The sequence below is a fragment of the Cyrtonyx montezumae genome, unplaced genomic scaffold (assembly GCF_038088225.1).
Source record: "Cyrtonyx montezumae isolate F1298 unplaced genomic scaffold, pur_monq_1.0 scaffold_29, whole genome shotgun sequence".
NCBI classification, from domain to species: Eukaryota; Metazoa; Chordata; class Aves; order Galliformes; family Odontophoridae; genus Cyrtonyx; species Cyrtonyx montezumae.
In genome coordinates, this window is record NW_027072033.1 from 878,876 (window position 1) to 902,945 (window position 24,070).

At 35.3% G+C, this 24,070-nt stretch overlaps 1 protein-coding gene across 1 annotated transcript in view; it reads right to left on the reverse strand.

Annotated features, from left to right (window-relative positions):
* The window catches only part of CNTNAP4 (contactin associated protein family member 4), a 191,889-nt gene that overhangs the window by 136,327 nt on the left and 31,492 nt on the right, over positions 1-24,070 (reverse strand). The window contains exon 2 of the mRNA XM_065740549.1: positions 11,320-11,430. Within this exon, the coding sequence (XP_065596621.1) occupies positions 11,320-11,430 (111 nt within the window). The remainder of the gene's footprint in view (positions 1-11,319; positions 11,431-24,070) is intronic.

A 24,070-nucleotide genomic window follows, 5' to 3' on the forward strand; every position in this document is an offset into this window, starting at 1 on the left:
CATATTTTAAGATGTCTTGAAGTTTCAGATGCAAAATATATATTAAAATTGCTTATAAACTTTGGCTACATTTTAAAAATTACTTTTTAACATTCATTTCAAAGTTTTACTAGAAGTAAAAAAATATAAGTATTAAGCATTACTTGAAGTACTCTACATATTCTGGATTGTGCATATTATAAAATTCTTGCCTTTGTGACTCTCTTCATTTACTTGGCATGAAGATCTCATCTGAAATCATCATGAAGAGGGCACTTTAAAAATCTATCTGAATTGAAATCCACTCTGATCAATGACATTAATTATGTACAAGTCTATGCGGCCAGATGATATACATCCCAGGGTCCTGATACACATCCTGAAAGAACTGACTGATTGTGGAAGATCCTCAATTTATTGCCTTCTGTCCTAAGGCTTCACCACTCTTGTCCATTACCCCTGAGAGTCATGGCAGATAAGCTAGGGAAAGCCTCTAATCCTCCTGGCCAGCCCATGTTGGCTGACTTGCCTAATGTGGGGCAAATTCTCATAACTTCAATGGAATAACTTATTGAATATGCTTGGAAGGCTAAGAATATCTGGGAAAAGTAATATAAAATCAACATTAGCTAGATTTTTCCCTCATTATTTTTAAGCATATTAACAAAGCCCAAAAAAGGGCAAGTCACCCCATGGGACCTTGACTGAACACAGAAAGGCCAGCAGCTGACTTTAATAATTTCAGTTTTGTTACAGAAAAATTGAAGATGCTGGAATTCTGAATATACCTCTTGATTACATTATGTACTTTGGTTGCAAATGCCTTTATTTTGGCTTGTTGTGAGTGTCGTAGATGATGTCAGTTCTTAGATCTTTTAAACTTCACACTTGGGTTAACCCAAATTGGATTTTTGCAGGTCATCCTGACTCACCATCACTCTCCATGAAGTGACTCTATTCATTTTGACCCTTCATTACACCTCTTTTTATTGAACTGATTACTTTTTACATGTAACTCCTCCATGGTGTATTCAACTTCATAGAAAATTGAGAAATTTTCTAAAAAAAAAGGGACTCATGTAATATCTGTTAGATATGGCCACAAGAGAAACACATCATCAAGCCCTTTGCATCATGTTGTTATTGATGTTTTTCAGTGTCAGAGAGATGTTTATAGTAACGCCAGTCCAGGAATTCCATCCAAAACTTGGTTGTTGGAAAACATCTAAGGTTAGATAAGAGATGTGTATGTTTCTGGGATTATTCCTTTTATGGTTTATATTGTGGAGTATTCTACACAATCTATGATCTGAAATTTCTGTAGCTTGTAACTGTAATTCAACTTGCCAAACTACTATATATAGCATTCGGTATTTGAATTGCTTTGGAGATGCTCAAATGGAAAATTCTATCCATGTTTAACTTTGGAGCAATGTGCAGAGTTGCAGTATGGTATAGAAGTACCTTAACTCAGCCTAAATAGAGTATTCAGTTTTGCTATCCACAGGACAAAGAAATCTCTAAGATATTAGAAAACGTATTTGATGGTCCTGGCAAAGCAGTAAATTATCTTTGAAAATATTACATGGCAAATTCAAAAATTTTCAAATTGGACTGGATATGCTTTTGGAGAATGTAATGCACAAACACAAGTATTGAAAATGGCATTGCAAAACCAGTTACTGCTTGATAGGTTGTTACTTAAAGAATAAGGTCTATGTGGCATGTGAATTCTCAGCTGGATACTGGTTTACCATCCTTTCACAAACTCTGGGACTTCCTGGGTGGGGAAAGCAGCTGATGTGTCAGATTGTGTTAACTGGACTGTATTTATTAGTTGGTAAATATATTGTTAAATGTATGATTATTCAGCTACTTTCTTCTGTCACTTTTCACTCTCCCCTTCTATTTGTTACATCATTTTTATGTCATCTCTACTGAAGATAAACATTTTGCTACTCATTGACTGATCTCAGTCATCAGATGGTAACTGTGGCAAATTGAATGACTCTAATTGTTGTCTAAGGATCAATGACAGTGGTGAAGTTGTTAAATGAATTGCCAAGGATATATGGGAAGTAGCCCATGTTCCCAGCCAAACCAGGAAAAACCCAGACTTCAAACTTTTTCTTGCTCCCAGGTGGCCCACGTGTAAAACACACTCTATTTCAGTACTGTGTGCTATTGCAACTCTAATGTTTGTTCCTCCTATGTTTTATTCAAATTCTATGTACTTTGAAACAACTTAAACTGACAGACAAGTCCAATAGATCAGGGCAACACTTGTAACCAAGCCGAGGAATTCTTCTGTGGTGATTAAGTAAAACTAAACTCCCCCTTAAACCACCTTCTCCCTTCTTTCCCTCATGTTTGTTTTTCTTTTTTTCTTCTCTACTTATGCATCAATTTCAATATAAGTTTGAGCCACTAAGTGGTTTGAAAGGAAGTTTTCTGTACCCCTCTTCCTCCTCCCTTCCTTCCTTTCCTCCCTTCCTTCCTTTCCTCCCTTCCTTCCTTTCCTCCCTTCCTTCCTTTCCTCCCTTCCTTCCTTTCCTCCCTTCCTTTCCACCCTCCCTTCCTTTCCACCCTCCCTCCCTCCCTCCCTCCCTCCCTCCCTCCCTCCCTCCCTCCCTCCCTCCCTCCCTCCCTCCCTCCCTCCCTCCCTCCCTCCCTCCCTCCCTCCCTCCCTCCCTCCCTCCCTCCCTCCCTCCCTCCCTCCCTTCCTCCCTCCCTCCCTCCCTCTCTCCCTTCCTTCCTTCCTTCCTTCCTTCCTTCCTTCCTTCCTTCCTTCCTTCCTTCCTTCCTTCCTTCCTTCCTTCCTTCCTTCCTTCCTTCCTTCCTTCCTTCCTTCCTTCCTTCCTTCCTTCCTTCCTTCCTTCCTTCCTTCCTTCCTTCCTTCCTTCCTTCCTTCCTTCCTTCCTTCCTTCCTTCCTTCCTTCCTTCCTTCCTTCCTTCCTTCCGAGTTCCTTCCTTCCGAGTTCCTTCCTTCCGAGTTCCTTCCTTCCTTCCGAGTTCCTTCCTTCCGAGTTCCTTCCTTCCTTCCTTCCGAGTTCCTTCCTTCCTTCCTTCCTTCTGAGTTCCTTCCTTCCTTCCTTCCTTCCTTCCTTCCTTCCTTCCTTCCTTCCTTCCTTCCTTCCTTCCTTCCTTCCTTCCTTCCTTCCTTCCTTCCTTCCTTCCTTCCTTCCTTCCTTCCTTCCTTCCTTCCTTCCTTCCTTCCTTCCTTCCTTCCTTCCTTCCTTCCTTCCTTCCTTCCTTCCTTCCTTCCTTCCTTCCTTCCTTCCTTCCTTCCTTCCTTCCGAGTTCCTTCTGAGTTCCTTCCTTCCTTCCGAGTTCCTTCCTTCCTTCCTTCCTTCCTTCCTTATTCCTTCCTTCCGAATTCCTTCCGAATTCCTTCCTTCCTTCCAAATTCCTTCCTTCCTTCCAAATTCCTTCCAAATTCCTTCCTTCCAAATTCCTTTAATTTAATTTAATTTAATTTAATTTAATTTAATTTCCTTGGCTCAAAGCTCGTTTCATGAGGCCTTTTTGGCAATAACTGCAAATTAACTAGAGAGTGAGTGGTGGGTGTCACCATACCACAGTATGTTTGCTTATGACTGTAAAGAGAAGTAGGACAAGCAGTATATTTTGAGAGGGTGGCTTGAAGGAGCTGACCACTGTAAAAGGCAATAATACCTGTGCAGTGGCAACAACTGGTTTAACAAGAGTAAGTGTAGAGTCTTGCACCTAGGGAGGAATAACCACATGCACCAGTACAAGCTGGGGGATGAATTGCTGGAAAGGAGCTCTGAGAAGGGGGACTGGGGTGTCTTGGAGGATGACAGGTTGGCAATGAGCCAGCAGAGTGCCTTGGTGGTCAAAAAAGCCACATATGCCATTAATATTCAGTTCTGCATATATTTTGTGCCACTTGGGAATTTTTGAAATGAACTACAAATTTCATGAAGTGATTACCTTGCCATGATATTTATGGAACTTTAAAGTTCATTTTTTATCTTTTCTTTCAAAGGTGAGAAACAATAAGAAAGAACATTCAAATTACATCTTTCTGGAATATCTACATGCTCAGATTTTTTTTAACTGCAGAAAATAGCTAAAGAAAGAGTGTTTCATCCTCCAAATAACATATATAGGAATTTTAAGCTTTGGATCCTATCTGACATCAATTTTTAGGAATTTAAAATATTGAATTTTGTATTATTGTATTTATAAAATAATTATTACTTATTCTAAATGATAAATACATGAAGTAGGAACGAAGTTTCTAAAAATACTACATTTATAACGAAAGAAAAATATCATAAAACATGCTACTGATTCAATCTCATTCATTCATTCACTCATTCATTTTTGCCTCACTATCTACCATGATTTCTATTTAATTAGCTAGGGAATATGAAGGAAAACCAGCATCTTTTAATTTAATTATAAATTAACACTTTTGTTTGCACATAAATAGCCCTGCTAATGGAGATACTTGACATTTTCATGTTGATTTCAGTCAATGGTTTTCAGCTATATACACAGCTGTACTGCAGATTAATAAATACAGAAAATAAGGTTCAATCCTTATCTTTCAGCTTAGCTGTTGTAGAATGTCCATAGTAGTTTTGTGTGATGCTTTGTAAATTAGTGGCAGATAGTGGAATTTACTTCAACATTGACAATGATATTAATATGCTGTTGAATCCTGCTCTGTATAGCAGGAACCTTTTTCACACATTCTTCCCACTCATTACATTCAAAATATTTATTAAAACCTACCTGATTCTTTGATAAATAAATAAATAAAAAAATTGTCCAAGAACCAAGGATAGATTTCATTTCTCACTGAAAGTCTGAAGGAAATGCAATAGATAATATAATGTAATGATATAAAGGCAGAAGGAGGAGAACTGTTGTATCTTGCATGCCAGCAACACGAGCACTAATTGAAGGTAAAGAGAAGTGATTTAGTGGATGTGGTAAGAGAAAAATCATTTAATTTTTCATCTCACACTTTCAAATTAAAAACTCTGGACTTTATGTAGGTTACAGAAATACTATTTTATATTTTCATATTACTTTCCTTTATAAATGAACAATTTAAGGGTTCTTAATTGGAATTCGAGATGTGTGTGAGTTTACTGGAAATTAGTAAAGTATACGTTATACAGAAATTTTGTCACTTCCTTAACTTAGAAGATTGACCAAATCTCTCATTTTTTGGCATAACTAACAATGGGCAAATGCTTCTGACATTTGTTTATTAGCAACACAATTCTACTCTCTTCAATCCTAAACAATTTGAAACAAATTTAACTGTTAAATTTTTATGTTTGTTTGGTCTTACTCTCAGCCTATTCAAGCTCATTTAAAGAAATACTTGAATACTGTATCACTAAGAAAGTTATTTGAAAAAAAACTTCTCACTTTTTTTTCCTATTTAATAGCTATATTCATGGTGGATAAATAAACTCAATTTCAAGTATGAATTTATAATTAATACCATTTCCTTGCTTCTTCTGTGCTTTTCCCTACAATGTTTAATGCTAGTTTCTTACTCTACTTTGCAGTAATGTACTGCATCCTTTCTCCCAGACACTCTTTTGCAAACATAAAAATTGTCATAAAAATAATAATTTAAAAAATACTTTAGGCAACAATGAAATGTTGCTTCAGATTCTGTTCTCATCGAAGATGTTGTGAGCTTGATGATTCGTTAAAACTCCTGTAGTCTAGTTACATAGTGCAGCATGTAATGCATCATACATAGCTTCATATGTGTCAAGAGGTTAACTTCAAGTATTGTAGGACAAGTGTAAATAACATCTTCTATAGCAAGAGTGAAACTATTCAATTTTAGAACAATTTAATAAGTAAGATTAATAAAATAATTAATATTACAATTAATATTGTGCAATTTCTGCTGCATCAAGTTAGATTATACATTCACAAGGTTTTCAGTAACAATATAGTATGCATCTTCTGATCTTTTGTGTATTATTCAGTGCAAGAATAATTGCTTATTTTACTCGGTTTAAAATTAAAGATTCAGATTGGCAATTTTGCTTTCTTCCTACACATCTACTGAAATCAGGTAAGTCATAAAAATTTAAGCCACAGTGTTAGCCGAATCAATTTAGATTTGCTCGTGTATTATTAAAGAATGAGTATTAAAGTACAGCATTACCTCCAGATTAGATCTTTTTCATTCAAGCTTCATTTTATTATTGCTTGTAGTAAAGTAAAGTATCATAGTTAATGATTTTTTTTTTCTTTTTGGCAAACTAATGAAATTGAGGGAATGATCTCATTTTAATTACCTTTCAGTAACTATTTTAGCTGCTATTACATTTTAGAAGTTGTCTGCTTTTATTTTCATTTCCTGTGATGGCTTTTGCATTTAAAACTATTTCTTAAGAAAAAAAAAAAAAAGGAAGCTTTTGCTGGTAAGTAACCTTTTTTCTAATTCCATGAGAAACCTTTTCTTTATTTTTTTTAATCAAACTACAGATGTGTATATTTCATTTGTCAATTCTGATCTACCCAGTGCAAGTTATTCAGAAGTTATTAAACTACAGTATTTGAAAAAAGGGAGGTACTAAAAGTTATCTTAAATACTTGGTAAAATGGTGGAGAGAATATTAATTAAAAAAACCAAACAACAAAAAAAATTTCTTCCTACTTCAGGGAAAAAGAAAGCTGCAAGTCAGATTGGATTTCTTAGTTACTTAATAGCTTCCACATTAAATTTTCTTTTGATAAATTCTAAATCAAAGTTACTCATTGAATATGGGACTTTACAATCATAGTCAAATCTCTATCCAGCTCACTTAGTTGCCCAGATAAGGAGTATACTTGTCAGACAGCAGTCTTTTGAATTTTTACCTATAAAAGGTAAAAGAATTTTCATATGCAAGCTATAGTTCTTGGATGAAGTGCTTACATCCCAATTAATAAATATTTTCCACTGATCTCAGAAGAACAATGAATGAAAGAACTTCATGTACTTGCAATAAACTATAGCACAATATTCATCATTCTGCAGTTAAAAAAAGATCACAGCAACCCTGATCTCAGCAATGACAAAATCTTACCCCTTTTTGACAGGATTTTCTTTCACAAGCTGTCACTGGAAAATAATATATCAAGATACCTTCTTTATTTGGAGATGGAGCAAACCATCTGTAATGACAAACTTGAACTGAAAATTCACTATGAGAATTACTGGCAAAGTCTATGCAGATTGACTCTACGACCCAGGTTAAGTGCTGATACTGGGATTTCAATTACTAGTGATGATAGGCATGCTCTGCATGCCGGCCATTATTTGGATGCCTAGCTTCTACCTATAAAGAAGAGTATGTTTCACCTATTTTATGTGAAAAAAGAAGAAACAAACATGCAAACCATAACTTTAAGTACTTCTATTCCTGCCTCCCTTATTCAAGACTTTTGCAGATCTGAGAACTTAACGATTATTGTTATCTATGTTCGTTGTTGTTTTTGTGATTGTTTTGTTTTGCTTTTTGGTTGTTTGTTTGCATTTTCACTTCAACCAAATTAGCAACCTGAAACTCCTTTTTGTTTTGTTTTATTTTTTCTTTTATTTCATGTAATCGTGGAGGTAGGAAAAAAATAGAAAAAAAAATGACCTGTATTTTTAACAACCCTTCCAATACTCAGTTCAGCATTAAAGTAGATAACAATATGAAGAGTAAAAATTTATATGCTGTACATATGAAATTTCCCTCTTCCTCTTTTTTATTTTTATTTATTTATGATTTTTTTTTTGCTAGAGAATATGCTGAAGAAAGAATACACTACTGGTTTATCTCAGCTCTGAGATTCATTTATAATCCAAACTCTTTTGATTATAGTTCCGATTTGATATGTGATGAGTGAAGTCTTTCTTCTAAATGATAAATTTTATAACTAACTTAGTTAAAGTGCTATTTCATTATTTCAATTAATGATCATATCTAGATAATTCTGAATAATTAATCTACCTTGGCATGATAATTTACTTCTATCAATTTCATCATTAATTATATGTGCTTACTTATAATATTTATTTAGAACAAGTAATGAACACAACTGGGTTTAGAATTTCCCTAGAACTTTTTAGAAACAGTTCTGTACAATAACAGTAACATAATAACATAAAAATATTTTTTAAGATGAATCAGCTAGACCTTAAGCCATTTATTTTGGATTGTCTTAATATTGTGCTATTATTTAAAATTAGAAAGTCATGAAACATTAAACCAAAAGTCTAAAAAGACCACATATATTAAACCTCTTCATTATGTTATATTAATAAACAAAGTTAGTACTACACTGAATATATGAATCACTGTGATTTTTATTGTTGTTGCTGTTTCTGTTGTTAAGATATACTTTTCCATAAAAAATATCTGAATGTCATTAGTTATTTCTCTTTTATTTAATTCTTACTTGAATATAGTATCTACTTTTTGATTATTTCAACTACTTTAGTACACAGCAGGAGAATTTCATTTTCCAAAGACTCAGATATTTGTAAAGCTTCAGGAGATCAATATACCAACATTCATTAAAAGTCTGCAGAATATTTGCAGTTATTCCTTTTTGTTACCAGTTTGTATAATTACTCTTGGCTTATCACATTTTAGTTATCTGTTCTACTAATCTATCTTTATTGTCACATCTTTAATTCTGTCTTTATTTTAACTCAGTACATCAATGTTTTTTTCTTGAAAAATATAATTTTATCTTTTCAGTACATTTAAGTTTTCTTACTAATTTAGTAATTTAGAGAAATATGGTTAAAAAGCTATTCAGTGCTAATTGCTATTGAAATGTTTATATGGTTGGCTATTGAAATGTTTTTGGATATTGGTATGTTTATAAGAATATTTGATTTATATATTTACTGTCTAAATGTGATGGTTTGACTCTATTATTCTGTGTGAAAGCACTGTAGTTTTTCCCTATCTAAATTATGTTCAATTTTCCCTAATTCTGGAAATTTAAGAACCCCAACCAATTATCAACTTTGTCTGAAATAAATATTTGCTTTACAAAGTAGACAGTTATTTTAAATTAAATGCAACTCCATCTGCGATTAAGTTATCAATATATTTTTTTTTCATATTATTATTTTATAATATATTTTAAAACTGAAACAGTATGACTTTGCTTCTATGACATTACCGACATTATATCAATCTCAGTCATATCCCCTTTCATACAACAGATATTTCTTGTGGTCTAACTTTAACAGACATTTCTCAAGCGGTATAATCACTTGCTATGTTTTACCCAAATTTAACCTTCACATACATATTCCAGCAAAGAAAATTGGATTTTACTTTGAAAATTCAGAAAGTTAAATACATATTCAGTAGAAAAAGTACTCTCTTGATATCAAGTAGAGTGTCTACCCCTAATTCAAAAAGAAAATGATGGTACTCTTTTAAGCTTCATTTACTGAAGAATGAAGAAATCTCATCCCATTTACAAAATTGTACTGAATTATATTTTTCTGAACCAAAATGCACCTAACCAAAAAGTGTAATCATATTACTATGACAACAAAATGTTTGAAAATGCCACATGAATAAAATGTTCTAATCTGTACCCTGTTGAATACTGCAACCCTGTGTGTGATGCACAATAAAAAAAGAAGGCAGATACAAGACTTAGCAAGCTTATAAGCAACTCCCTCCTTAGCATCTAGATAAGATGGAAAGAAGTCAAAGGTAAAGCTGTGAGCATTTTTAATTTTTGCATGTGTTAGAGTATAACGTAAAAAAGACAATTCTAATATAATATTTGTTAACATGGTACAAATAATTTCACAGTATATGAAAAGACTCAAATGTGAAAAAGTTTTCACATATCAATTCTAGGAAGACCAATATACATTTTAATGAGAACTCGGATGTTAGGTAAAATTTTTGGAGCATACATTACTTCAAATTAAGCTAATTCAATTAATGAGATATATATTAAACTTCACAACTTGATTCAAACAGAAGTTCACACCTAGAAAATTTGTACACTGTGATAATGAAATAAATTAGGAGTTTTCTTGACTATCAAGTTTCTATGTAACATTATGTATCAAATGTTACAGTAAACCATGGAAATACAAGTTTGGAAATGTTTTGTCAGTGCGAAGCACTATTATATTTCAATATACTTAAGTGTTTACCAAGATTATATATGTATATATATATATATATAGACATTTATATATACATATATCTGTGGGTTACCAGATTTGTTTGAAAAGCTCAGAAGAACCACTACAGTTCTCATTGTCTGAACAGTTTCTTCCTTGTTTCACCATTAAACAATAGTCAGTGTTTCCAGCAGCTCCTTCTTAGAAAGGCCAGAATAGTAGTTCTAGACATCTTTTGCTCATGTTCAATTTATCAATAAGTATGAAATTGAGCTTTATGATTTCCTTAAATTACTCTGAATTTCCTTAAATTACACACTGAATCACAGCTTCAAAAGATCAGATAAAAATGATTTGAAATGGTAACGTGCACAAAATACTATTTTTAGGAATATTAGAAAAGTGTTGGTTTTTTTTTTAGAAAAGTTTTTTTTGTTTTTTGTTTTTTTTTTACAATTACACATATGGATCTTCTGTGATAAATGATCAAGGTTTAAGGTTTACAACTATGTATTAGCTACATAAACAAAAAATAATGCTATCAAAATCTAAGAGCTTTCAACAACAACAAAAAAGTGTTCCAAAACTAATAAAAATTACTGAAAATTTTATTTAATTACTAAATCAAATAAAATTAGAAGTGATACTGAGCTTTCAGAATATGAATGTAATAAAATGATAACCTAACAGTACAGTTTCCTTTCCTTTTCTTTACCTAAGATACAATAATCAAGATTCTAAATTTCAAAGAGAAAACAAAATAAAGGAAAAAAAAACAAAGAAATGAGCGAAACACTTTCCAAAAAGTATTTTCCAAGTATTTAGTTCTGTTTTGCAACTGTAATCTACATTTTCCAATACATTCTTACAGAATGGCATACAAGACACTTCTGTCTCCACACTTCCCCTATTTCTAAGTCATGAGAAATGAGCTTTTTTTTTTTTTCTTGCCAAGAAACAAAGTTAATTTAAAAGGTGCTCTTGGAATAGGCACAAATATATGCCCAGTGCTGTCTGCAGCTGATGCTAGAAAATCACATGAGGTTTTCAAACTCATTCAGGAAGAATCCTTTACAATTATAAAAGTGTTTATTCAGCCTCAGTAACCCAGAATATGTTCAATATACATAATTTCAAAAAAAAAAAAAAAAAAGAATAAAGGCATAAATCAATCAATATAATGTACTCACCCTCTCTTCGATTAAGCTTTGCAAAACGAGGACTGTGACTGCTAGACAGCTCTGATGAACTGCTGAATGATGATTGAGGCAAAGTAGACACCAACTGATCATCACAATTATCTGTCAGTGAAAATAATAACAATAATAATAAAGTTCTCACTAATACAGCAGTTACCCACTTATTGGAACCAAAAGCAAATATGTCTCTAGTAAAATATCTGAATTAAATCTGTATCTGAGAGAAGTACACCTCAAAGTATTGCCATATTTCATTTCTGTAGTATATTTAAACATATCTGAAGTTATTACACCTCTTGTTTTTTCCAAGAATCTACTACAGTATAACTTAATATGTGTCAACATTTTACACTGATGAAAACCATGACACTATGTTCTTCAAGTGGCTGTACATTTCTAAGCTAACTTCTGAGACCATACCTATAGCCAGTCCATAGCTCCCTCACTACTATCCATACGGGTAGGTATTCACAACATTTAGCCCTGTTTTTATTTGAATAGCATGAACTATAGACCTAACACGTGCACTATATTCCTTTTAGACTTGAAAAGAAAAGCAAAAATCATTTCTTCAATTTTAAGAATGGTAAGAATGTCTAAAGAGAAAATCTTTTGTATTTCTAATGTTATACACTTGGTAAAGATCCAGCCCAAAATCATTATTGTATAGTTATTTGCATGCAAGTCCAAACCCCATACAGAAGGACACCTGATTGTTTCAGGAAAAAAAGGAGTTAAATGCAGCTTAAAATCAATGGTGCATAAATAAGTAAATGCTAATCAATAATATGGATGTCAAATGCCTCTTCAGCTCAATTACTATATGGGCCATGTGTTCATTCTCCATTTAGATTTGCAAAATATAAATTTATAATCAATTTATATTCCAGTTTTTGCTGAAAGAGGATTAAATTTAAAACACTATAAGTGTATGCAAGTCTTCCTCTAGCTGTACTGTGCTGGTACCTGTTGATTATAAAATGCAGGCAAACTATATAAATTATTTGTATTCACAAAGTGGTTCTTTTCAGAACAAACATTACATGGATGCACTTGAGAAATGACAACTCAGAGGTGAGTACTTCTTTTACAAAGCTTCCTGTTTGTCTACCAGATTCCCACTATCAAAATCAAGAATTAAAAGATCTTTTAATTCAGTTATAATTGAGTCTTTCTGCTCAATAATTGAGGGTATATATGTACTAGCATCATTCCATTCACACAAATGCAATTTCTCCATGGACTTTTAAAACACTCAAATCTTTTTTTTTTTTTTAATTGGTTTGTTTCTGCAAGCAAAACTCTTTCTAAAAGAGCAGTCTTTATACTGTCCATGACTACTATGGTTGGAAGTTCTCCTAATTCTAATCAGTAATGTCCAGTCTCAACAAGGAAAAGAGCACGTGGTCTTGATAAGGGTGGTGTATCACCCTAACAAAGTCAGGATACTAGATTCACAGATTCATATAAATGGAAGAAGTAATAATAATAAAAAAATAATATCATAAATGTGTTTCCTGATCTAGCCTTCAATAATAGAAACGGCAAAATTTTATAACTACTATTTAATCTCTAGAGGTGAGCTTATTTTTCACCTCATTATTCACAGATTAGAGTTATAATGGGAAAGAGGCTGTGATGCTTAGGAATAATTTTCTGATGATAAGCAGAGAAGAAAGAAAAATAAGGAAGCAAGATTTAATTTTATAGTCAAATTTATTGCAATGATGAATCTTAAAAAAGGATGTTATTATAGGACAGCAAAGAGGTCTATATAAAGGAAGAAGTGTATAATGCTACTGTATTTCACAGACAAAACTACTTTCATTGTTGTTTCTAAGAAAAACTTCAAGAGACACTGAAATCTTTTCCTGTCAAAATCTATGTTGTAAGACTGTATAACAGGATGAAAAGTAAGAAGAGGAAAGAGAAAGCAATTTCCCATTCACATATCTACATATCATCCGGAATATACTTTTGCTTTCACATGGAACATATTTTCAACTTTTCTCTTGAGGTAAAGACTGATGTGTTATAAAACAAAAGGAAAAAACAGTATGAAAATTTCAGAGAAGAACCATCAAATACACAATGGATGAACATACTGTTTCTACAACACCCTTGGGTCTACCCAAATCTTTCTGACTTAGAAAAGAAGAAATTAAGTTTATTTTTAAATAATTATTTATTCAGGAGAACTTTGTATTATGTTTTCTTACTATGTTTCCATATTTTTCCTCCTTATGTACAAACTGGAAAGGTACTGCTCTGAGATACTCCCAAAAAACTAATGGGGAATTTACATATTATTTACCTTAATAATAATGTAAGTCAATTTCAATTTCTGTTAGGAAGATATATAAGAATTTGAATATATTATAATGCAATACATTTTTTTTTTGCTTTTACACAACAATCATTAAAGAGAAGTGAGAAATACATTGCAAAGAGATATTTTATTTGAATAATTATTAATGTGTTTTACAATATCTGTTATCCTTTGTTTCAAACTCACTCATTTTTTTTATTGCTTACCACTTAAGACATGCTTGATCCAGATTGCTTGATTCAGATAAACACCTGAATCAAATTCTGTCTGTCTGTAGCTAAGAGTTTAAAACAACTAATGAGGAATGTTGCACTTTATGAGCTCATTGAACAGTTCTTAGCTACAAACATTTATTTTTTTCCACACCTCATTTCATTTTATGGAATATTTTTAGGCATTCCCTCATATCCCATTAGAATCACATACAAGAAATATCAAAGCTTCATTTGCTGACATTTTTTATCCATTTTCAGATGCTTAGTAATTTGAATGCAAGTGACTTTTTTCTCTACATATTTATTTTCATTAACGGAATTCAAGAGAAGAGAAGCTCATTGCCCCAGATGTAATAAACAAATAAATTAATAGATATTTAGTAACTGTTTTTGAGATTTTTATGACAGTTTTGCTGTAAATTAAAAGAACATTTTTGTGGTGAATTTAGCAAGAAGAGAAACTTCAAGGCAGCATTAATTCTTCTGTTCTATTTGAACACAATATTGCAGCTTTCTGACAGAACTGTTAGCCTTTGCAGACAGTAGTTCAGCAAAGAATTTTGAAACTTAGCAGATCATTCTCTCTTTTCTGATACCTCGCATCAGGTATATGGTGGTTCCTGTAATTTAAACATGCAATGCTACATTTTGGTGCATTCAAGAATCTGAAAACATTCCAATTTAACAATTTCAGATAGTTCAAGATAAGGAAGAATTGAGAAAAGAAAGTGATTGAAAGGAAAAAAAAATATTCTGTGCTTACTGACCACCCATTATCAGGATGTAAAAAGTCTTTTTGTAGAGCATTTAAAAGTCAGATCAGATGGAAGATGACTGGAAATAATGAAAACTCAATTAAATCAAGAGTAACTGAAAAATACATAAAAATCTTACTGTGATATTTGAAAAGATACACAGACTACTATCAAACTTCAGTATCCAGCATGCTTGCTGCAGTTGGAATTATGATTTTACTAGCAATTTTTACTTTTAATTTTACTTCAACTTACCCTAAATTTTATTTGATTTTAAGGAAGTTTTTTGTTCATTTGTTTTCCCATTGTTTAGTAAAAGGGAGCATGAAAATAACAGTGAAGTCTTCTAATATATTCTACCAAACTGAAATAAATAACTTCCATGTTATCAGTACTCAGAGATTAACCAATAGTCAACACCTATGGTCTTAGTTAACAGTAAAGGACTATTTACATAAGAGCTTATCCACTCCTGACTCTCTCATCATTTTCTAGAAAACTTCAGTTTGTGATCCAATTCAAGTGCAGTCATGGCACTACAACTTAGCTCTTAGTTCCCAATTCTGTTGGAAAACAAAAAATCTTTACATAAATTCCATTACTGTTGAATCAAGTCTCTACTTTTTTTTTAATGTTATCCAATTAAATTTTATTTGTCTGAATTCAATGGTGAAAGAGAATATGATTCAATAAAATATGATACAATTTCTCTCTATCAAAGAGTGTTTTGATGTTGAAGAGCTTGAGGTTGGAAATGATAAAGTAGAGTCCCTAGAGATAGTGATAGGAGGATGGTTGGACTAGATGATCTTGTAGGTCCTTTCCAACCTTATGAACCTATGAACCTATGAAAAATTTAGTATAGGAAAAATCAGTGCTGAGGTATGATAGAAGACATTTTCTGCTATGTACTACTTGATTGTTTTAAAGATATATAGAAAATCATTAATTAACCAAGTATGCTACAGTAACACTTTGATATCAGCTTGTTCAAGGTGTACCCTATAATAAACATAAAAAAGTCAGACGGTCTACATTCTACTAAATAGACACATTTTCTATTTTATCTTAAAGGCCTATTTCTTATCAAAGAAGTCAAAGCTACCAAGTAGATCACATTATGAAACATCGGCACAATATAAAACTGGTAGAATCTTGTGGATTTCCTCGGGTTTTTTTTGTTTGTTTGTTTGTTTTTGTTATATACACAACATTTTTACTACTGAAAAAATCTTTCTTTGACAGTATCACTTACAATTCTTCAAAGAGATTGACAACTGCATTCTTTACTACTGCAAAGTATTCATTTTCCATTTTCAAATCAGAAGCTTATGAGAAAGCATTAATAACATCTATTACAAAAATAGTGCAATGTGTATTCTACCTAAAAGCACCTAGGACAAACAATGAATCTCAAGAGCTATAACCATGCTCATGGTAGGACAGATAAATTCTTGTTATGAATGAAAGAATAAGTAAATGAATAAATTAAAGAAATAGAGAAAACAAGTGAGTGCATATACCTGTTAAATTCAGGTTTAAAAGAATCAATTTTGATCTGACTCCACATAAAAACAGACTACAAGACGTTTCATATAAAAAGAATAAGAAGCCTATCATTCATATGTATATATTAATACATATAAAATATATCTAGCCTAGATGTATTTTAAATTTTTATTTTTTATTTACTTGTTTTCTTACTAATTTTATAAATTTACGTATCACTAACAATAGGAAATGATTTCTTATTTCAAATACAAGATTTCAAGGATAAGATCTTAATCCTAACTTCAGTTGTGATCCTTTCTTATTCTCTTTGCACATGTAAGTAAAGTCCATGTCATCACTATCAGCTCTATTTTTGACGTGCTACTGATCAAAATGGTGACCAAGCCAGCTCTCAATTTCTTCATTAAGGCAAAATCCATTCTGTCTTATTCTGTGAAATTCATTTTCCAGTCTTCACACCATTTTGTAGCCATACTCTGAACAGGACTCACATATCTTTATTGAAGCTACTGGCACAAAAATCAGCAACAGAGATCAGTGCTATGTGCAGAAAGCAAAATAATTCCCTTCCCAGATTCTACTTGTTATTTCTTTTATCCCATTATTTTCATTTACTGATATATATTTCTCAATCCTTTGCTTATAGTGTCATTTTCATAGAATCGTAGAATGGCCTGGTGTCATGGTTTTATGATTTTTGGTATTGGTATTCCACATCATAACATCATGTAGTGCATTAAGAGTTAAAGAGTTAATGCTCCAGCTCCATGGATCATCTATAGTTCTAGGTATACCTGTCTCAGAAGAGAAGAAGAACTACATTCCCCAGAGGACTGTGCAATACTTTGCATTTTTATGTGTTTCTGCTCAGAGGTAATGATAAAAACTGTTTGCATGTCACTTTAGGCCCATCTCCCTTTTCCCTTTCCCGTTCCCCTTTCCCGGGGCATGGGACTGTGGGTCCCCCACACCAAGTGTCGTGGAACTGGTCCAAACCAGCCCATAAACTGTTGATGCCTGGGTTGAAAAGAATCATCTAGTTTCTAACCTTAATGCTGTGGGCAGGGTTGTCAGCCTCTAGACCAGTCTGTCCAGAGCCACAACAATCCTTGCCTTGAATAATTTTGAAGAAGTCTTCATCAGTGTTCTTAGATGTTCCTTAATATATATTGGAATACTTTCCCTTAGCCTGTTGTGGTAATTCCTTATATCCATACTACCCAAACTGAACATATCTCAGTTTAAGAAAAAACAGGTCCTTGAATTATAAATATATAAATTAAAAAAATGTATGAGCCTGTAATGGCTAGCTATCACTTATTAATTATTGTTATATATATGATCTGTAGTTATGTCATTTTTATCCTAGTATATATGACCGAATAAATAGGTCTAGATCAATAAACTATCACTGTACTATCCTGTTTAAAGAGTTTAATCTTATCATTGAAAAAAATCTCATTAGACAGAGATTTTGAGGTTGGTATTGAATGAGCCACTAGTCCAGTTCTACACTGATGATGTACACATTGAGTTATTCTGATCAAAATCTTATACATTAACAGTTTGTATGATTAAGAGTTACACGAATATATCAACTTAACAGAAGTACTTTTATCATAGGTTTCTAATTAACATGTCATTTGCTCCTTCAGTATTGATGAAAGCTTTAAGTTCAGCTGATCTGGAAACTGGCAAGCAGCCTTTAGCTCTGTAATAGACTCAATCCTATTTAGTATTAGTCTACTATCTTTACGCATCATGTTCAAATTTTTGTTTATTAAGGTATGTTTCTGTTATTAGAAACAGTCACTACAGTACAAAAGTATGCTCCAAATAATGCCAGTGACAAGTTTATTAATTACTTAGTAATTTAAGAATGCTAGCAGCAAATAAAATCATATTCTGAGTAATTAAGAATGCATGAGCATACATGGATTATAAACAGCATTATTATTTTTCCCCCCAAAATTAAGGAGCTACTCAGATCTGATTTCATCATGCAGTAAACAATTTATTTACAAATTATGCACATTAATTCTCCTGACAAAAAAGTACTAATTTGTCCATTTTTCATTTAACACTATTCCCTCCTCCATGATTTTTCATTTTTTTCATTTTTCTATAGATGATGTTAGGTAAGTTGAAATATTGTTATTGATAATCACTGAGTTTTACTCACTTCTGAAATGCTCTTACAATTAAACTCTTCTTCAAAGTCTCTCAAATTTCCTCTCACAATTCATGCTATTCCCTCCTGGTGCTAATCAATCTTTGTAACTAAAATAACTCCTTCCACTTCCTTGAATACTCAAATATCCTTTTGCTATGTTGGCTACGTTTCTGAACCCTTCTTTTCTTTCTTTGCTCAAAGCTCAAATGCAGACAGCTGCCTATTGGGCAGGCAATATTAACCATCTAGAAAGGGGAGACCCTCTTGCCATTACTGGGACAGTTAATCAATTAATAGGAATTGTTCAAAAGGCTGCTTGTCTCCAAATGATGTTTGATAGAAAGCTGCAGCCACAACATGAATCACCCATGATGATGCATGTTGGTTCTGAGAGAATGAACCCTTTAATTAGGAGGCTTCTGGAATAGTTAAAACCTATAGATATACAAGGAAAAATACAGGCTAAAAGAGATTTTAATTTCATAAAATTAATCTGAGTGTCACATGACCATGATCACCATGATCAATTTTGAGTAATCTAATTTTTCAGACAAAATAATAATAACAATAATAATAATAAAAATGATACTGTCATGTAGTTCATCATACTTAGACTACCTTAACTGCATTACAGTTCAGTATAGATTTTAAACCTTTCTTTGTTCTTCCATTAGTACATAAAAATGTTTCTTTGCAGAAGAACTAAGGTTTTGACAGTTCTGAGACTAAGATATCAAACATTTGAGTATGGGAAATAATAGTTATCCACTTTAAGGGATTTAAAGTTGAAACACTAATATAAATAAACAATTTATTGAATATGATAAAGAATCTAAGGGTGGCAGTAAAGAGAAAACGAGAGAAATCTTTAATTTTTTTATTGAGGGTAATAATTTCATACACCACTTAATTAAATCCACACTAATATACATTGGAAAAGCAATAATTCTCAAATTAATTTCAACAACAACAACAATATCTGTTAATAAAATATGCTAATAAAATAACATATACTAAAAAATCTATTCACTTTTGTCCCATTATGGCCCTCCTTTCCTCTGCTCATTCCTCTTGCTTTTTCCCCAACTTACAAACTAAAAGCTCATTTTAAAATATTTTTGAAGTTAGCTTTAATCTTGGTACTAAACTGGAATAATGACTATACAGAAAGAGACACAGATAATTTACATTGTTTTATTTACTTCAATTTAAACATAAACTTAAGATGTATGATATTCAATATGTGAATCTTTTTGGTTCCTTTCAGATGAGAGTACCCAACATTTGTAATTTCAACTTAGTCCTAGAAAAACAGTGGTTAGGTTAGAATATATGAAAGTCTTTTTTCTATACCAGGTTTACATAAGACTAAAAAACAGTCAGTGTATACTGGGATCAGGCAAGGTGACAGCCTAACTTACCCATCACACATCTCATTCAACCATCTTGATGATCTTAGTGATCTTTTCCAAATTTAATGATTTTGTGATTCAGTTCAAAGTACAGCAGTAAATGAATGAAAAGAAGCCAAATTTTCCACTCTGATAAATGTAACAGTCCAACAAGGCATGTAGTATAACCAAATGGCACGGATTATAAAGTCCATGAAAACTTCCCTATAAATCATCCTTGTGATCAACTGCTTTGAAATCGGCACAGCCGGAGCTGCAGTGGCTGATTGAGGTACAGGGGGGTTTTCGGGAGGTTCCTGTCTCTCGGGAACCAAGTGAGAGCGGCTAGTCCGGACAGATCCCAGGAGCTCTCTCTCGAGAGAGGCTGACGTGGAGTAGGCGTTGCCAGGGCAACGGCGGGGGATTTAAAACAGTCAGAACACGGAAGTAACACTCAGTCCTCGTGATCAACTGCTTTGAAATCGGCACAGGCGGAGCTGCAGTGGCTGATTGAGGTACACGGCGGGTTTTCGGGAGGTTCCTGTCTCTCGGGAACCGAGTGAGAGCGGCCAGTCCCGTAGGCTGTTCTCGCGAGAGGCTAAAGAGGCATAGACGTTGCCAGGGTTTCAGCGCCTTCGCCCACACCCCTCAGCTGAATAGGGCTCAGGGAGGGCAGCGAAGTGTCACTACCCACTGTTTGTTTGTTTGTGTTTATATTATATATTTCTTTAATATTATTATTATTTATTTATTTTTAAGTTATTACAATTCATATCTATATATATTGTTACTATAAACTATTTTTTACTTATTTATTTACTTTCAATTTTCATTTATTTGTTTTTATTCTTTTTTGTGCCATGGTCTCTACTAGACAGAGGGCTTGCCTTAAAAAGGCTGTGGCGACCCAGACAGAAGGTCTGCCTAGAAGCGTGGCTACGCAGGTCTCTGGTTGCAAGGAGTGCCAGAGCCTGCTACTGCTGGATGAGGGTGCTAAGCAGTTCTTCTGTGCAAGGTGTAAGCAGGTGGAAGATCTGCTTAGCATGGTGGCTGAACTGAAAGAGGAGGTTGAGAGACCGAGGGCCATCAGGGACTGTGAGCGGGAGATTGACTGGTGGAGTAGCTCCCTAGAGTGACAGAGAGAAAGGCAGCAGGGAGATCCCCCGCAGTTGGTGGTGGACTCCCTGACCTGTCCCCGTAGGGCAGAAGGGGGATATCTGAGGGATAGGGAGGGCTGGAAGAGAGTCCCTGCTCAGTACCCTGCTCGGTACTGTGGGCAATCTCCCCCTCTGCCTCCCCAGTGTCCCCAGACCCCCCTAAGTAATAGATATGCAGCATTGGATGTTGAAGAAGTGATAAGGGGTGAAGTGCAGGAAGATTCCCGCAGGAGGTCACCAATGGCAAGGCAGTCAACTCCGTGCATTGAGACTGCTGCTACTAAGAAAGAAAGGAAGGTGATCGTAGTGGGTGGCTCCCTTCTAAAGGGAACTGAGGGCCCCATTTGCAGACCAGACCCAAACCGCAGGGAAGTGTGCTGTCTCCCTGGGGCCTGGATCAGGGACATTGCTAGAAGACTCGCGAATTTGATACACCCCACCGACTACTACCCGTTACTCATAGTTCAGGCAGACTGCAATGAAATATCTCAGAGAACTCTGCAAACTATGAAAAGAGATTTCAGGGGATTAGGGAGATTAGTTCAAGGGGTGGGAGCACAAGTGGTGTTTGCTTCCATACCTTCTGGGGCGGTGAAGGACACAGAATGGGCTAGGAAAACACAGGTGATGAATAACTGGCTGAGAGGTTGGTGTAGAGACAGACACTTTAGGTTTTTTGACCATGGGGCAGTTTACTCAGCTCCTGGCCTGTTATCTGTTGATGGAATGCACCTATCTCAAAGGGGGAAACGAATCCTAGCACAGGAGCTAGCTGGACTCATTGAGAGAGCTTTAAACTAGCTGTGACGGGGGAAGGGGATAAAACAGGGCTCACCAGTAAAGAGCCTAAGGAGGCTGTGCTGGAGAAAGGAGTGAGGCAGATATCTCAGCTGAAGTGCATCTATATCAGTGCACACAGCATGGGCAATAAACAAGAAGAGCTTGAAGCCATTGTGAGGCAGGCTAACTATGACCTTGTGGCTATTACAGAAACATGGTGGGACCTCTCCCATGACTGGAATACTGGGATTGATGGCTACAAGCTCTTCAGAAGGGATAGACAGGGAAGAAAGGGTGGTGGCATAGCTCTCTATATCAAAGAGTGTTTTGATGTTGAAGAGCTTGAGGTTGGAAATGATAAAGTAGAGTCCCTATGGATAAGGATCAGGGGGATAGTCTTTAGGAGTGACATCGTGGTGGGGGTCTGTTATAGACCACCTAGTCAGGATGAAGAAATAGACGAGGTGTTCTATAAACAACTCGTAGATGTTGCACGATGGCCAGCACTCGTTCTCATTGGGGACTTCAACTTCCCTGACATATGCTGGAAATATAATACTACGCAGAGGAAGTAGTCCACGAGATTTCTAGAATGTGTGGATGATTGCTTCCTGACACAGCTGGTGCAAGAGCCTACCGGGGGAGATGCCTTGCTAGACCTACTTTTCACTAACAGGGAAGGACTAGTAGGAGATGTGAAGGTTGGAGATTGTCTTGGCCAGAGTGACCATGAAATGGTGGAGTTTGCTATTCTGGGTGACGTCAAGAGGGTGACTAGTAAAACTGCTACCTTGGACTTCCGGAGGGCAGACTTTGACCTGTTCAGGACACTTGTTGCAAGGGTCCCTTGGGACTGGCTCCTGAGGGGTAAAGGGGTCCAGGGAGCCTGGATGCTCCTCAAGATGGAAATCTTAAAGGCACGGGAGCAGGCTGTCCCCGAGTCCCGTAAGTCGAGCCAGAGGAGAAAAAGACCAGTGTGGATGAACTGGGAACTTTTGTTGAGACTCCGAGAGGAAAAGAGAGTCTATGTCCTCTGGAAGATGGGACAGACTGCTTGGGGTGACTACAGAGAACTTGCCAAGATTTACAGGCAGAAAATTAGAAATGCTAAAGCCCAGCTTGAACTTAGACTGGCTACTGCTGTAAAGGAGAACAGGAAACCCTTTTACAAATATATTAACAGAAAGAGAAAAACTAAGGAAAATTTTCTCCTTTACTTCACAATGCAGGGAGTGTAACCACAGAGGATAAGGAAAAGGCTGAGGTTCCCAATGCCTTCTTCACATCTGTCTTTAATAGACAGAACAGTTGTCCTCAGGGTACTTGCCCTGACCTGGAAGTCTGGGACGGGGCGCATAATGCACCCCCTGTGATCCAAGCAAAGATGGTCAGAGATCTACTCCTCCATCTGAACTGCCACAAGTCCATGGGGCCAGATGGGATCCACCCAAGGGTGCTGAGGGAGCTGGCAGAGGTGATTGCTGAGCCACTTTCTGCCATCTATCAGAATTCCTGGTTATCTGGAGAGGTCCCACAAGATTGGAGGCTTGCCGATGTGACTCCCATCTACAAGAAAGGACGTAAGGAAGACCCGGGGAACTACAGGCCTGTCAGCCTGACCTCGGTATCAGGGAAAGTTATGGAGCAGATGATCTTGAGGGAGATCACACGATACGTGCATGGCAAAAAGGGGATCAGACCCAGCCAGCACGGGTTCACCAAGGGCAGGTCGTGCTTGTCCAACCTCATCTCCTTCTATGACTGGGTGACCAGACTGGTAGATGAGGGAAAGGCTGTTGATGTAGTTTACCTGGACTTCAGCAAGGCCTTCAACACGGTCTCCCACAGTATTCTCCTGAGGAAACTGGCAGCCTGTGGTGTGGACAGGTTCACTCTTCTCTGGGTGGAGAACTGGCTGGAGGGCTGTGCCCAGAGGGTAGTGGTTAATGGAGTTAAGTCCAGCTGGCGTCCTGTTACGAGTGGTGTCCCCTTAAGGTCAGTTTTGGAGCCCATCTTGTTTAATATCTTTATTGATGACCTAGATGAGGGAATTGAATGTACCCAAGTTTGCAGATGACACCAAATTGGGAGGATGTGTCAAACTGCCTGAGGGTAGGGAGGCCCTTCAGAGGGATTTGGATAGGCTGAACAGCTGGGCTGAGCTCAATGGGATGAGGTTCAATAAGACCAAGTGCCGGGTCCTGCACTTTGGCCATAATAACCCCATGCAATGCTATAGGCTTGGGGCAGAATGGCTTGAAGAATGTAGAGAGGAAAAGGACCTGGGGGTGTTGGTTGATGCTCGGCTTAACATGAGCCGGCAGTGTGCCCAGGTGGCCAAGAAGGCCAACGGCATCCTGGCCTGTATTAGAGGTAGTGTAGCCAGCAGGAGCAGGGAGGTGATCATCCCCCTGTACTCAGCTCTGATGC